This window comes from Coloeus monedula (genome assembly GCF_965178545.1).
Source record: "Coloeus monedula genome assembly, chromosome: 16".
Taxonomy (NCBI): Eukaryota; Metazoa; Chordata; class Aves; order Passeriformes; family Corvidae; genus Coloeus; species Coloeus monedula.
Window position 1 is genome coordinate 2,314,266 of NC_138796.1, and position 16,759 is coordinate 2,331,024.

General features: G+C 36.9%; 1 protein-coding gene across 1 annotated transcript; it reads left to right on the plus strand.

Moving 5' to 3' along the window:
* Window positions 1-418: 418 nt before the first annotated feature.
* LOC309579038 (transmembrane protein 180-like) lies at window positions 419-12,999 on the plus strand (the record flags this gene model as incomplete). Its single annotated transcript, XM_082292054.1, has 6 exons — window positions 419-571; window positions 1,310-2,044; window positions 5,020-5,174; window positions 6,621-6,704; window positions 7,743-7,886; window positions 12,870-12,999. The coding sequence occupies 6 exons, from the start codon at window positions 419-421 to the stop codon at window positions 12,997-12,999; spliced, it is 1,401 nt and encodes a 466-aa protein (XP_082148180.1).
* Window positions 13,000-16,759: the final 3,760 nt, after the last annotated feature.

Below are 16,759 nucleotides of genomic sequence, written 5' to 3' on the forward strand. Positions count from 1 at the left end.
TAATTTTAAGAATATATAGCTAGCAAGAAAGATCTAAAATGTGTACAATTACTTTGAACTCTACACCAAGATGAGTGTTAGCAGTAGTAGGTTTTTAAGTGGAATCTGTGCATCAGTTAGGAAGGGTTTCTTTTAAATTTTTGTCTACTTGTTCCATTGACTTTTAAGCACTGATTATACTTAGAAATGTCACCTAATAACTTCTTATTATTTTGGGCTCAGTGTCTAACAACTCAGTAAAATGTGTTTCTGATTTTAAAAAAAAAAGGAAGAATGGGAAAATTTTCCTGTAAGAATCCATTTCTGCACCTCTGAAACAAGCAAATCCCCCATATTATTTTAATTTGGAAAATTATTCTACTAATTGTTGTAATTCTCTTTTGTAACTTGAGGAAGAAGAGAGCTGTACTCTTGGAAGATGAAGATCCTTTGGGGAATTCATGCTAATGCGCTGGCATATTCCATGACAACCTTAGGTGCTGGAATGATGAACAGTATTTTTAATTTCTACTACGTTAAGCTTTTCCTAAACCGATACAAAATTTCAGAAGCAGCATTTCATGAAGCACAGGTACTGAACAATGGAGTAGTTTGATTACCATGTTGTGCTACGCAGCAGTGTTACTACAACAAAGTGATTCTTTTAATGACAGATTAATTTTGGAATTATTGCAGTTAATTAACAGTAAATTATCTTTGAATTTAGGTAATCCATAAGCAACGGAACGTACACATAAACCACATTATTTACAGCCTATAGAGTAAAAATCTCCAGACTTAATTGCTGAAAAGATTTTTACCTTTGATAGCCTGAAGTAATTTTCTAAACTGATCTTGCACCTCAGCTCCATAGATAAGTTTGACATTAGTGCTTTCCTATGGACTGTTTAAGTACTTAAATACTGCATTTATCCTGCGAGTCATTATCCACATGAGTAACTCTTGTTGTAAATGGTCTCCTGAAAGTAATGGGCCAGCTCATGTTTTGAATTAACTTGCTGTGAGAAAAATATCTGAGCTTTGCAGGATGAAAGCCCAGATATATAAGGTTTTGAAAGAGTGAAGTCTTAGAGACAGTTCATTTCAGATGTAGTTGGTCACCTACCTACTTACTCTCTTATTTTTTCAAGATTTCTATAAGCCTATGAATACGAATAAGAATTTGGTTTAGAGTCTGTTTTGACCTGAGTAGCTTTTCTATGTATTTATTTATTGTCTGACTAGAGATTTCTTTTAAATAAATCTGTTGTGTTTGTGTAAACCTCTGTAGAAGAGTGACAGTAGTGACACATTCCCTTGCTCGTGGCAGGTTGTGTTTATGGTCTGGAATGCCATCAATGACCCCCTGTTTGGGTACATACAGGACAACTCCAAGCTGAGGTGCTGCGCAAGGCGCCAGTTCTCCATTCTGTACGGAGCCCCTTTGTATGGGCTGGCCTTCCTGCTGCCCTGGTTCCCCTGGGGGCACTACGAGGAGGGGGACTGGCTCAGTGGCCTGCACCTCGTCGTCTCGCTGTGCGCCTTCGACGCCTTGCTGACCTTTGTGCTCCTGGCGCAGTGCGCGCTCTTCGCCGAGAGCTCCACCCGGCACGAGAGCAGGCTCCAGCTCATCAAGTACAACCAAGTGGCAACGTTAATTGGGTCCACAAGTGTTCTCTTTTGTGGTCTCATCTCAGATAATATGGAAAACTTTGCCTATTTTCAGGCATTCACTGTTTTGATTGCAGCGTTAGCAACAGCTTGTATGTGTTGCACAGGTAAATACAGCACAAGTCAATATGAGCAGAGAGAAATCCATACAGAGAATGCTAATCTGGAAAACAGTGATGGAGCTTTCTCCTTGGCCTCAGTAGTTTCATTGACCAAACAGATCATGACAGAGAAGAACTTTCTATGTTTTGTAACAATGAACTTCTTCCAAGTCTTCCACCTAGCCTTCTACAACAATTTTATGATGATCTTTGCAGATAATCTTATTCCTAAGGATGTCCTTTCTTCCTCAGTAAGAAGTATCATGTATGGAGCAGGTTTTATTTGTCCTCAGGTAGGCAGTCATACTTTTTTATTTCTAAGTATGAAAACCTGGTGTTTTAATAGTTCACAGAATCCATTTAACGCTTGAAAAAATGCTGTATTTGGCATAAGGCATTGGCCAAAATGAGTAATAAATCTCACTCCCCAATGCTCTAGAAAAAGAAAGTACGTCTGTGCAGGCTGATCAAATGTAAGAGGTAGAGAGGGCAGACAGGCAGGCTGGTAGAGTATCTGTTTAAAACAATGTGAGACATGAGTAGGCAAGGAATGAATGTTTCATATCCTACAGTGCTTATAATACCTAAGCATAAAGGAATGAAAAACATGGCCAAGATAAAACATTTCTAAAAGCAACAGCTACAGAATTCTGAATTCTTTTTTTCTTTGTTTTGTTTTGTAATATTGTATATTACTAATGAAAGGCTGAGCTCTTCTTCAGGAAGTTTCTGAAATAAGCTGCACAAAATACCAGAAAAAATTATAAGGTATTAAAAGCATTGTTGAAATATGTGGTATCTCAGCCATGGAAACCAAACAAAACTCTAAACAGCTGCTTTTGGAGAATAATACATTTATTTTGTTGTTTGATCTCTTGCTCAGAAATATTTATGGGGGAGAGAGACATACCTTTAAGAGCCCAGTCAGGGATGGGGAGAGGAGTGATGAACTGAAAAGAGAAAGAGAACCCCAAAGAGTAATATGTGACAACAAGAAAAGCAGCAAAAATATACCCCACAGAATGTGAACATATGCATCTGCAGTAAACAAAATATTCCTCTGTTCATTGCCTTCTAGCTTCTTTCTCTAGATCTTTTAGAACTTTTTCTGTGTTTACTTGTTAAATGTTGAAAGTCAGGATACTCAAAATCTGACTATCCTGACATTCATCATAGGTGCTGATGGTGTTGAGAATTTCTCAGAATCAGGCTGCTACGTTCATTAAATTGTAATGGGTTTTGATAAGTAGTATCTATAAGAAGATAAATGCAATTGCAACTGGAATTCACAGCTCAATTTCAGTTCCCATTTTGGCTTTTGCGTGTAAAACATACAGATCCTGAACATACCTTCTGTTCCATAACTCCTAACTATCTTTAATTCCATAACTCCTAACTGTCTTTAATTTCAGCTTTTGTTCTTACCACAGGTTTAATGGTTTTGGGTTTTTTTCCCCTGTAGCTCAGACTATGATAATGAACTTAGAAAGATAATGAACTTTGATTAAATTAGATAATGAACTTTGGAAATAAATGAGAAGCTACAGAAGTTAGGAAAGCTTAAATAATTTCACATTTAATATGTAGCAATCACTTTTATTGATAAAATCAGTGTGACAGTGTGAAAAGAACAATCTTTCAGAAAATGAGTCTCTCTCTGCTCCCCAGAGACTCTTTGTCTACAAGGTCACTGAACCGTTGAGGGTTTGCCGTGACCTTATTTTTCTCAGGTTTTGTCCCTTTGAGCTCAAGATAGAATAAGAGAATTCTCTGATGGAAGTGTCCTGAACTTCACTTACTGGAAAAACACCCGACCCTTGTAAAATAAAGCTCCTTTTTATGAACTCTGCTTCAGTGGCCTCTGCTAAACTAGAATTCAGCTTCTGATTTAGGTTCCTTTTAGTAGTGGATGTGAGGAATACAACTTGCCCACAAGGAAAATGTTGCTGTTACACAGGCAAACAACTTTTAATTTGCATCATTGTTAGTATTTGCCTTACAAAGTCTTAGAGATGTGCAAGTAGTGAGGAATTTTCTAAGTCATAAGTACTTCCTGAGACAGGGTTATTTTGCAATTACAGGGAGACAGGAACATGATGTTTACAATAGCAGGCATTAATGATCCCTTAGTATTTCTAGTAGGGGCACTTTTCAGCAAAATCCCTGAAAGCAGCCAGGGGCAAAGAGTATGCTTTAAGTTTCTTATAACAAGATGTTTTTCTTATACCAACTTTCCAGATTTGTTTTATCTCCCTGATCAAGTAGAAATCTTGAGCTTTTTTACAATAGCATTTGCCATGGTAATCTTTGTCTGACTGTAGCATCCTGGTTTTATTTGTTATGTTAAAAAAGCACTTCAGTGTGGGAACAATTGTACAAGGAAAATTCTTTCCTGTTCTTCATCTGAATATTACACAGTTCATCTCTGTAACAGAGAAGAAAGGAGAAAACTTGTATCTTTATACAGTTTGTGTATTTGTGACAGAGATGAGGACCGTGTAGATGGTGACAAAGGCCCATATAATAAAAAGATACAATTCATTACAGAATGTCCTATTGGAAGTGGAAAATGAGGAACAATGTAGAAGAACTTAGTTTGTTCATACTATAATCAGCACTTAATATCATTTTCATGAGTTTGCCAGTCACTCACTCGATTCTCAGAATCTACTTTTTGCCAAGATTGGCAAAATTAAAACTCAGCCATGCACAAGCACTGGCTTCTGCCTTCCTCTGCTTGCTAGTAAAGCCTCTCACTTGCTTAGTTAAAGCTGTCTTGGTGAGCTTGCTTTGCCAACTTAAAAATCGTGCTTGATTTCTAGAAATGTCAATGAAAATAGTAATATTAATGAAAAAGCAATTACTGAAATTATTTTTTGTCAGCAGTTGAATGGCAAGATGCTTGATTTACAGTTATCATGCTGCAAAGCTAATACTTTCAGGGATATCAAAAGTAAAGATCATGAGCATTAAATATTAGTTAGGCACTGTGGGAAACAGTATTTCCCTCAGGATATGGGAGTTCTCAGCTGGCTAGTTTTTGAGTGAAAGGAGACTACCTGGTAGAGGTAGCATAGAAGGAGCCAGGAGACAGTTTCTTTGTTCAATTTCTATTTTTTTATTTTGTTGAACTTCTTAGAAAGGGTTGTTGGTCAGGTTTTTTTCTTTAAAGGCTGTAATAATTTATGTCTGGCCCGTGTTTTATAGCTCTCCTAATGCTGAGACACTGTATCTTTTCATCCTGTATGTGTATATATTGTCTTTTCAGTGCCTTGTTCTTCTCAGTCATGCTTCGTTGAAGAAGTTTGGTTATTACAGAATCATCTTGTTTTCCTTTTACTATGAAGGAGTAGCTGCTGCTGTCATGTGTCTTCTAGGGCAAGAACACTATTACCTGTTGGCATTTTATGTCACAACAAACATGTAAGTAAATACACTCCCCTGTTCATAGACACAGCTGAAATATTTCTAACAGACCAGACACTTGATTTCATTACCATGAAGATTCTGCCTCTGCTTTCATGGTTTTCATTCTGTTTCACTTGTCAGAAAAGTTGAAACTCCAGATAACAGCTTTTTTCCCCAGCTTTTATTTTATTTTGTTTCAGCTTTTAATTTATGCTTAGAAAAGAAAAGCTTTAAAATACAAAGAGGAATTACGTTTTGCAGGCACATGCCTTCAGTCACTTTAACCTGAGATTCAAGGGAAGGAGAATCTCATATTTTCCACTAGACATGGAAGAGCTCAGCAGAGGAACTCCCCAGAGTCAGTTTGCTCGAAAGCTCAGACCTCACCCTTTATTGCAGGACCATTTGTGTGCTGCACTGCAGACAAATCTGGGTAATTCAGGTATCTCTTGGGTAACCAGCACTGAGTCACATTTCCACTGGTGCTCAGTAGTAAGATGCCAAGAAGTAGTATTTTCACATAAGCATATAATGATACATGGGAATCTTATTTAAAGATAAAGAACTGTTTGTATCAGAATAGTGTTACAGCAGTTTGTTTTTATTTCCTCATGCTCTTTTTCATTGCTGTCTTTCCACGTGTTCTTTCCTGCCCTCCTTTTCTTTCTCTTTCTCTCCCCACCCTGTTTTCATTTTTATTTTCAGTATTGCAGTCATGGGCTACTCTAACACTGAATTGTGTGAACAATAAATTGAATTTCATTATCTGCATGTTTTAAATGATGAAGATGTATTTTGATTTCTCCAAGAAAAAAAATCTAAGGTACCTAAAGACTGTATGTTTAAAGTGCTAGTTATTGTATCTTGTTAGTAAAAGCTCATCACACCCAAAATTTAATAAGACACAGAAACTGTAATACTTGAATTTGTTTCATTTAGCTATTTGTTAAGAATCAGCTTTTTATGTGTGTGTTTAAATGCATATCTATATACAGCTATATACACTGTAAATACATACATAGGAATGCATGTAAGCTATTCTTTGTAATTCTTCCATCTTGAAGTTTATCTTCCATGTGATCATGTCTTTTCCAGATTCAAGAGCAAATCTTCAGTTTCTCCTTTTTCTGAGGTGTTTCTTTTCTCCTGATCATTTAAAATGACATTTACTGATAATGTGAATTTATTGTGAAAGTGTTCATGACCTTATACACCAATGTCCAGGAAAAAAAAGCAGGAAACCCCCCCCACTTTTAGGTTTGCATCTTGATCTCTACTTCTCAGCTAAGAACAGATCCAGCAATGCTTTCAGATAGATCACCAAGTTTTAAAGAACATCTCAGCTTTGTGTGTTTGCAGAATATCAATGTTGATGTGTTTGTGTTAGAATGTCAGTTACAATTTCATTATGAAAGTGAATATAAGAACTATGAACATCTTCAATATTTTGTTTTTCTTCAGGGTAATTGTGCAAGCTTCATTTAGCTTGTTCAATTTGCCTTTGGCAGATATTGTCGATGCAGATTTAATAAAGCACAAGAGGAGGTATGTCAGTCTGGTTTTTTTTACACATGCTGTTTGCCTTGTTCCCCTTTGGTAATAAATTATGTCAAAGTAAAGACAGTAAATGATCTGGGGTCCTTGATACAGAAGTACTTTTTGGGAGAGCAACTTAGCATAAGTAAAGATCAGAACTTTACTCAAGTTTCCTGCAGTTACTTCAGTAGAGTCACTTAGATTATTAGGTCATCTCTAGTTTCTATCATTCTATAATATAAGCCAAGTCCTCCCAATTTTTGTGGCTTCATTTTTGTTAGCTTCAATTGAATTATTTTGTAACTCGATGCATCTATAATCATGTATGAATTTTCTGAATAAGGCCTTTTTAAGATGGAAAAGGTGTTAAGAAAGCTTTGCCTATGCTAGCTAAAGTGCAAAGTTCAAAGTGTAACTGGTTCCATTATCTCCCTGAAATAAAAGTGATAAAACCTGCTGCAGAATAGCATATTGCAACTCACTGATCTTTTGGATTTTTATCAAAGTGCACATAACTTCCTGTTGGTTCCATCAGTGGTTATGTAAGTGCAGATTCAGCCCTGTTAAAGAACTTGCCCCTCAAAGGGGAGATCTGTTGCTTTCATGAGGAAAAATTTGCCTCGTTTTCTGGCCTATGCATGCAAAATCTTAAGTTGTAATTAATTCTCCATGCACTGTTCAGTCTAATTTAACTTCAGTAATTACTCAAAGTGCACAAAGCTGAATTTGAGTACTAGTCACTTCAGAACTGGGGCCAAGCTGTATGTGTGTGTATATATGTGTGCATATATATATATATTTTTTAATATATATATATATTTATATGCACCCCTCAGAGGTTTGTAACCTTTAATTTCCAAATGAATTCAAATTTCATTGTGCTAATAGATCTGTTTGCTATAATGTGTGAACTAGATAAAGCTAAGGGTCATGATTTTTAGCATTTGCATATTAACAGGATTTCAAGCTTTTTAAAATCACGATTGTAATTAATACACTAATAAGTTTGTGTTGTGCATTAATTTGGTTTTTCCCCAAATATTTTAGATTACCACTTTCCTCTATGGTTTTTGGTACCAATGCTTTATTTACCAAGCCTGCCCAATCTTTGGCTCCAATGGTTGTGGTTACAATACTAAATCATTATGGATATTACAACTTGAATAATGTACCTGGTCATCCTGATATAAGGTGAGTTCAAAAGAGATACTTTAAATCTTAGAAAATAATGTGAAATGCTCTGTAATCTAAAAGGCAAATTGATCAGCAATTAGTTTGCATCAACTGAACTTCAAAAACATACACACTTTAAAAATACTTATCAGTTGTTTTTGTCTGTGTAGAAGTACAAATGTTTTTTAAAGAGTAAATAATTTATTAAACAATATACATGAGGATATCTGCCTAATTTTGGAAAGCAAAGTAGTTGACCAGCTCCTGTTTTTTTGCAAAAAAATTTTTAAAAAAGTTTGAGATCACCTAGTAGCTCTTATTAAGATCCATGTTGTCCTGGCTTCTGCATTTTGTTTACCTCATAAACCTACTTCCTTAAATATATAATATACAATGTTAATAAGATCCATTTTTTGTTTGAGAGAAAGCAGTATGGTCACTGGAGGGAGGGAATTTGCCTCGAGTAGGAGTGTATAATCTTGGCTCCAATACTACTTACCATTCTAATGCTAATGATTTCATTGCAGTCCCTGGAGACCTTAATACAGCATAAAGCTGTGGTTGCTGGTTAGTTGGACATGTGTGGGCTTTTATAAAAACAAATTAATGGGGAATAACCACACTGAAAGGGTCACAGGCTGTATTTATGACCCATCAGGAGGAAGTGGCAACATAAGGAACAACTGAAGTCAGGGCTAAATGGAAAAATCCTGATTAGGATTTACTTGAGGGAACAACATGAATATCCTGAGAACTACATAGCTCTCCTAAATTTTTAGTAAAACCCTCAAGAAATAGGGAAACACAATTGTATATGAACTTTTGTGGAGATAGCTCCTGAGGGAGAAAGCTCTGCTTATGTGTCACCTAAGGTTAGGAGAACATTTTGTATTTGAGGAGTTTTCTAAAAAAATATGTGAAGACAAGCATGACATAAAAGAACAACAGGTGGTCTTCAGAAATGCATCCAGACAGAAGCAAAGGCAGCTTAAGTTTGAGGCTGTGTGTGAGAACAGCTTGTTTTAATGCATTCTGTAGATAGCCAGTGAGATGATGTGAAGAGGACATGAACCTCATTATAATGTCAAATAAGATGAATGATTTTTGCGGAAGAGTGGTAGGTTGAACTGGATGTGGATATGAGAGGGCTGAATATATTCATCTTGATGATTCAGAGAAATTCAGATTTGAAACATAAAAACTGCAGTTCTGATCCCTTTCAATCAGAGAAATGATCCCTTTGTGGATAGATTTTAAATCACAGTAGTCATGAATCTTTTTTCCCTGGTAAGTAGCCCCTGGACTATAGCAACAATAAATTTATTATATACAGATTTGAAATACTTGGAATGCTCAACCTGTAAAATCTGTTTATTCACTTGAGTCATGCTGGAATTTTATTTCACTAGGGCCAGGAACAGCATAAAACATACAAAGCTGAGATAAGTGAATCAGAGCCCCTGAAATATATTATTTAGTATTTCTTTTGCCCATCCTTTCAAAAAATAATTTCTTAGATATGAAGCAGTTTGCCTGTGTTTCCTGTATATGTAGTGTGTGAATGGGATGTCCTTTGCTTGCAGATGGAGCACAGGGTTGATACACAATCCACCAAGACCAGAAAACTCAAAAGTTGTTTCTAGGGAGTCAGTTTGCCCTTGGCAATGTACTCAGACCATTGACTGAGCTAAAATTACTTACATATATTAAAAACCTATTGGCTGATCTTGTATTTCAGCCATAGGCAGACAGTTAAAATACTCTTGCACTAGGACAAAGTTGTTTGGGGACAAACAGAAATTAAATACAAGAGATTGTTTAAAATAGGCTCAAACTGTTTTGGGGGGGAAAAAGCATTTCACACATGTGAATTGCAGAAAATGAAGTATTATGAGCCGTGCCAATACAATCTCAGCTCTGTTGTTCCTCCTTCTCCAAATCTGGCAATATCTGTTAAGTGTTTAGGAAAGTATTTGCTTTATTAGGTGTAGTGGCAGTGATTTGTGAAGATTGTACAGAGGACCCTTACTCTGCGTTAACAAAATGTTTGGGCCCTGAATAAATATGTCTTAAGAGTTTCCAGCAATGTTGTTTACTGAGAGAAGGCAGAATATGCAGTCTATACACTGTTTGCTGTGTTCTAAGTTATTTTTTAATAACTTACTTTATTAATAATTATTACTTTTTCTTGAACTGAAAGTTAAACCGTAGCAACAATGATGAAGCAGCTACTCCTGAAAACCTCCAGGCACAGTAAGGACAATAAAATCATCAGTAATAGCCAGCATGGCTCCACCAAGGGGAAGTGATGCTTGACCAACTCGATAAACTTCCACAGTTAAATGACTTGCCTGGTGGGCAGGGGAAGGCAGTGGATATTGCCTGTCTGGGCTGCATTCCTTAATCACCAGGATGATGGGGCAGGATGGACCCTCAGGAAGTCTGGGGATGACACAAAGCTGGGGCTGTGGCAGGTACACAGAGGGTCACACCACCATCCCAGGGCATCTCAGCAAGCTGGAGAAATGGGCTGGAATGGTACCTGGGGCTGCATTAGACAAAGTACTGCCAGCAGCTCACAGGGGATCCTTCCCCTCTGCTCACACATTGTGCCACGTCCTTAGGAAATGTGGTCACTACACAGAACTTCAGCACGTTGTCGGGGAAAGTGTTTTTTAATATCCTTAAAATTTGAGCAGTACTTTGCAGAATGGGGTGTCTTGATTATTCCTTTCTTCCATCATCATAGCAAAGCAGTACCTGCCCTGTATGGCTTGAGATGGTTTTTGTTCTTGTTTGGGTTTTTTTAGTTTGGCTTGATTCTTTTTATTCTTTGCTACAGAAAAAATGCCTAGTTTAAAACCTCCCTCTTCTGGAGAGCCACTGCAACTACCAGCAGCTTCTCTTGAAAGTGCTTTTCAAATTCATTCTTCAGAACGAAGTTATTTGGCAGCAACTCTTCATTATTTATTGAAAGCACTTTAAACTGTTAATGCTTTCATATTGAATTACTGAACTACATGACATTCTGTTCGGAGGGATTTTAGGGCTCTTTAGGGAAACATTGTATGTTTTATTCCTGTGTGTGCAAAAAGAAACATAGATGTGGAAATTTCTGAAGGTACTTGTTCAGCTGTAATCATGATAAAATCCAAGCTCTGCTCTTGATTTATCCCAGTCCCTTAATGAAATATTTCACCATTCCTTGTTTCGTGTATTATACATATTTTTTCATAATTCTTGCAATAACTTAAGGTTTTACAGTACAATAGGTAATGTTATTTTCTTAAATCAGCATTGTTCCAGTGAAACCAAATTAGGATTGCAGAGTGTGAGTAACTTTGCAGATGCTCTTTGTGTAAAGACAGAATAATGTTAGTACTGAAAGCTGCAATCCTCTTTAGTGTGCACAACAGGCCAAATGCAAGCCCCAGCATCCTGTTAACTGTGTCTGAGTCCTGTTCTCATCGTTAGGTGGTTAAGTAATGTGTCTGTGGCCTCCCTGCTGGCACTGCTCCTGCAGTCCCTGGGGGCAGTTGTGCCAGAGCTGTGCATGGTGTGGGCTCCTTCCCTTGTAGGTGCACTGGAAATGCATTTGGATAGAGGCCAGTAAACAACTCCAAATGGTAAATTATTGTCACTGCCAATAAACATTGGCTATGGACCAGTGGCCTGCTAGTGAACACTTCCAGTCATAAATGCAATTGCCTGAGTGATTAAGTGATTCGCTTGTGAGCCTGTGGGCTTTTGTTTTCTTATGTAGCATTAGCATGTACATGACTTGAGATAAACTGTGCTCGTTTATGAGCCTGTGTCTGCACTAAGGACGGGATCTGGGCTGTGTTGGAGGTTGCAAACATTTTTTCTGTTAAATCGAGTGAGACACGAGTTGATTCTTTCATGATTCAGAGGAGCTTTTAGGTTTTACTCAAAAACCTGCTTGAGGTTTGGGGTTTTTTTCACAGATTTCAGGTTTTTTGGATCATGTCCATAGCTGTTCTGTGAGTCTCTTATCTCATCCCTGAATGCTAAGGAAAAAAATTAGAAAATAACATAAACTGCCTCATGGAGAGAAAGTTCACTTAGGGGCTGTTTCTCAGCTTGAGTTGACTTTCCTGATATTTAAGTAATTAGAATCCCATAATTAACAAAATGCAAGTAGATAATGATTCCAGCTACTAGATGAATGCCAAAATGCATGCTTTGAGCTGTCAGAAACCATACTGCTCATAAAAGGGAGCTCATTTAATTCCTGTATTTTCTTTTTGGATTCATATTTGCTGATGCTTTTATTTCTTTTTCATTAGAGAAGATTTACATGAGGAAATGCCAAGCATTCATTAGAAAAAATGAAAACGAGTGTTAATTTCACATGTATTCTTTTTATGGCTTATATTATCTTGTAATCATTTATGTTAAAACAAAATAAAATAAGGCTTGATATTTCAAAGAGCCCTTGAAACCACACCTGAATTTTGTGCAATTATCATAACTTCTGTCTAGCACTCAGCAGCTAAAACAACACACTATGTGGATAGTTAGTAGCACAGATTTCAACTTTAATAAATGAATTTCATGTTGAAATGTTTGCTTCCATTTTCCGCTTTTCTTTCTCTTCCAGATTTTTCAGTCTTACTGAAGCTTTTCAGATGCTCTGTTCTATAATTGGATGAAATTTGCTTAAATTGATTTCTGTATTACATAATGCAGATGAGCAGGAAAGTAGTGAGCAGGATTTCTTAGATTGCCTACAGTGTATTAAAATTAACTCTTTGTGTGCTAATTGTCTGAATTCCTCCCAGCTAGAGAAAACAACGTAAAATACATATTCGTATGTAGAATTAGAAAATACACAAGATATTTATATTTTTTTTTATTTAGAATTGACTGTACAGTAGCATGTCTCTGTGTATATAATGGGAATGCTTTAAAAATAACTTGTTTAGTGACCATGGATGTTAATCTTCACACTGAAAGCTGTGTTCTCATTTGTTTCAGCAGGTCTTTTTTAGATCTCCACGATGCCATGTTCTACCTGGTGTGTCTGGTTCCACTCTGCATTGCAGTCCTGCAGATCCTGACCTGGACTCCCTTTTCCATCCAGAACAGCCACGTGGCAGCTCTACACTGAATATGCACCCAGTGGTCAGTGCATCTCCTGCTGAACCACAGAAGAGTTCAGTAAGTGTTTCATGTGAGGAAGCAAAATTGCAAGCTGAAACACAGTTTGAGCTGTTTCAGGAGGGCTGCATTTGCAGTCTCTGTAGGCTCTAAGTCACATCAGCCCTAATGCTGAGCCTACACAGAGTTTTCCTAGTTCGGTTGCTTTCCATTAATAGGTTTTATCCTTAATTACTTTATTTAAAGTAATTTCTGGTATATAATGACTCCTAATAACTCATTTGAAGAAAGGATATGGCAGATCAGGGAAAGGAATCCCAACCCAGCACCTGGAATTCCAGGGAACTGTATTTTCTTAAGCTTACTGGTGGATTAATTTTGCCATACTGATAAAATGGCAGATCTCTGAAGTTAATCTGGAAGATCCTGGTGGACATCCCTCATGGATGGCAGGGAGATGAAGAGAAAAATTTAGATGGTGTCTAGCTGGCCAGTCTCAAGACAAATCTGACAGCTGCCGCAGGAAGTGCCAAGAGTAATTAACTACCCTGTGAAAGTCTGTGTAAGGCTAAAGAAGAAAAAGATTAAAATGCTGTTCAGTGTTGCTGAATATGGAAAAAGCTCCATAAGTCCTCACTGGCTTTCTGAGTGTCTCTGGTTGGTGGAAGGTCAGTGCAGTTTTCTGGCTTTAATGGGAAAATAGTTTTGAAGGTACCATATTGTTGGTGCTTCCTACAGAATGTCATTGTGGCAAGGAGGGCATTAGTCTGTGGATGTAGGGTTCAGCTCTTGGACAAATCTAAGCACACACAGTTACTAAACCAAGCTCTACCTGTTCAGTGGTGTTATGTTGGCAAACTCATTTGGTGTGTGACAATTGAAGTTGATTTCTGAATCATCAAGTTAAAGTTAGTTAATTTCTAATTCATTCCTACCAGAATATATTCAGTCAACCTTTTAAATAGATCCTGTGATTTTTATAAAATAAAGGGGTTTTGACAAAATTTCAGAAACGTGGAGTCCTCTCTTCATTTCACATGTTGTAATGATAAGACATATTAGCATGTTTACAGTACTCCCATTCAATCAATATTATTCTTCCTTCAGTATATTCACGGTGTAATTGTGCCATGATAATACCTTTAGCATAATATAATCACTGCATTTTTGTATTTTGTTTTGCCTGGGCAAACACAGTTTTAGTAGCACCTTTCTTAGGGACTGCCACTTGAAAGTACAAGAGCATTGTGCAGATTCCAGTTCTAAAGGGCTGGGCCAGCTTATTTTCAAGGCTCTGCATTTACTGTGACAGGGAACTTGGAAAAGAAAGGAGTGTGAGAAATGGCTCTGCATTTTGGTGGACACTAGCATAATGTAACGAAGATGTTTGAGATTTGAAATACCAGAGTTGAAAAAAACATTAATTTGTGCCTGGTTTTTTACATTTGCAGAGTAGAAATAACATATTTCCTTACCTTTTTTGAAGTGTGAAGTGCTTTCAAGGCGATGTGTGAAAAAGTGGGAGAGCATCATTAAATATTTAGAAATCCAAATGAATCCTTTGATAGGAATATGAAGATTTATGTTAAAATGCAAGAAGCCAGAACTGTGGTGAAGTTTGAAGTTGTGTTATCTGGTTTTTATCTGTCTTGTCAGAGATAGTGTTGCCCATTTGCATTGTGCATGCTAACAGCATTATGTACACATACAGCATCACTTGTGTAAATACTCTGTGGATAGGTAAATACAAATACCAGAGTAGATATGGCCTGTGTTTAGGTTTTGAATTTGAAAAGATTTCCCGCATTATATGTATTTATTTTGTCTGAAAGGCAGGAGCAAAAAGGAATTTAAGTTAATATAATCTTTGATTCATTATATGAAACAGTCTTCTCCCTGAAGGTTCCTTTAAAATGGTAGTCAAGTAAAATAGTCTCTTTTTTCTTTACTGTTTCTGTATTTCCTAAATTTCCCTAATGTTCATTCTATCCTCATAGAATATATATTTTAACATCTACAATAATATAATGTTACTGTACTGCAAATAGGCTTTGTTAGGTGACTGTTTTAGTTATTTCTAATATTAAGTTATTAGAATATAGTGTACAACTGGAAGAGTATCATGCTATACAACAGGAAATCTAATAAGTGGTTTTAAGAGTCAAAATTACATCAAGAATTCTTTGGAATCATCAGAACTATTTTTTCTGGAAAATGTCTGGTAAAGTTACCATAAATTTGCTGAAATAAGAAAGGAGTGAGGAGTGATATGACTCAATGCACAGTTTGAATAGGCTCTACAGACTGCTGCATCTCTAGAATTCAGATAGGAAAAGTACATAATCAAAGATTGCTAAGCAAGACACCCTGAAGATAGGAGACATTAACTATAGAATAAACCAGTTTAGAAAAAAAACCTGAGAAAGACAATACAATTTATTTAAGGTGTAAAATACTAATAATTTTCCTAATTTATTATGCATTATCTTCCCATTTGTCTGTCCTATTTCCCTTGCTATAAGGGCAGGAGAAATGTCTTTCAGAGCATCAATAGTCAATCCCAAAGGGACTGGAAAAATGCTTTAAATTTGGGTGGTGGTGTTCCTACGGGAGTAGAAGGTTGGCACTGTGCTGTGACTGATGTTGCTTATTCTTCATTTCTCTGTCACCCACTAAACTTTGTTATCTTCTGCTAAACCTACACGATTGGTTTTGGCTGTGAATCAAGTAAAGGATGATCAAAGGCAAAAGTTCAGTGTCTTGCAACAGCTGGTTTCCCTGCTTTCTCTCCTTATTAGCCAACAGTATCTGAGCTTGAACTCCCACTGCTGGAAAAATGCCTCAGTCTAATCTTGATAATTTAAGAGTGTCTGAAATAGTCTCATAACTGATAAAGAGGCTGTGTGTGTATAGTATAAAATATGAAATGCTGTGGTAGGTTCAGAGGAGGAGAAATGTGATGCTTGAATCCATTCTTAAGAGTTTCTCTATAAATCTGAGAATATGGAACTTAATACACTGAATGAATTTTATTTATTGAAAATCAGTAAGTAGAAGTGTCTGCTAGGCTTAAAAGGATGTTGCCTAATACACACTAAAGAATGTTAGTCTAATATAGTAGTAATAAAATATATGGTCAGTGATAGAGTGAAAATACTGAAGAAATGACAACAAAGCATATTTAATTTTAAGTGGGTAAACGTGATGTTTTGTGGAGCTTACAGGCCCACCTCTATTCTGGTCTTGTACAAAATGACCTTCCCAGTCTCCTGCTGCCCTGCTTTTGGAACTGCTCAGTAATTCACGAGGTACTGTGTTGACATGGCTAGTAGGGATGTTTACATTTGAATACAGTTCTACAGCCTAATGGGTGCTGTCAGGAAAGACAAGCAGGAAGGGGAAGGAACACTTAAGATAAGCCACATCTCCACAAGTACTTCGAGGCACTTCTTTGCAGAATTAAGCGAGCTTGGGGAAAAAGCTCAGTAGTACACACAAAGGCAAAAGAATTCCAGCTGGTTTTGTAAAGGAACATACAGCTGAGACTGGGGGGAGTTGTTTGAAGGCTCTAGACAGACCCACAACCTTTGGGGGAGAGGATTTTAGATACCTGTTTACCCTAAAGATCTCTTTCTGGTAATCCCTTTCCAGCTAATGTTTAAATAATAGAAGGGAAAGTTGTTTTATCACTGCGTTTTATTGGGAAAATTGAGGATTCACATCTCAGACTACACGAGGCTGTGCAGGCAGCCCTGCCACCGAGCCTGCTC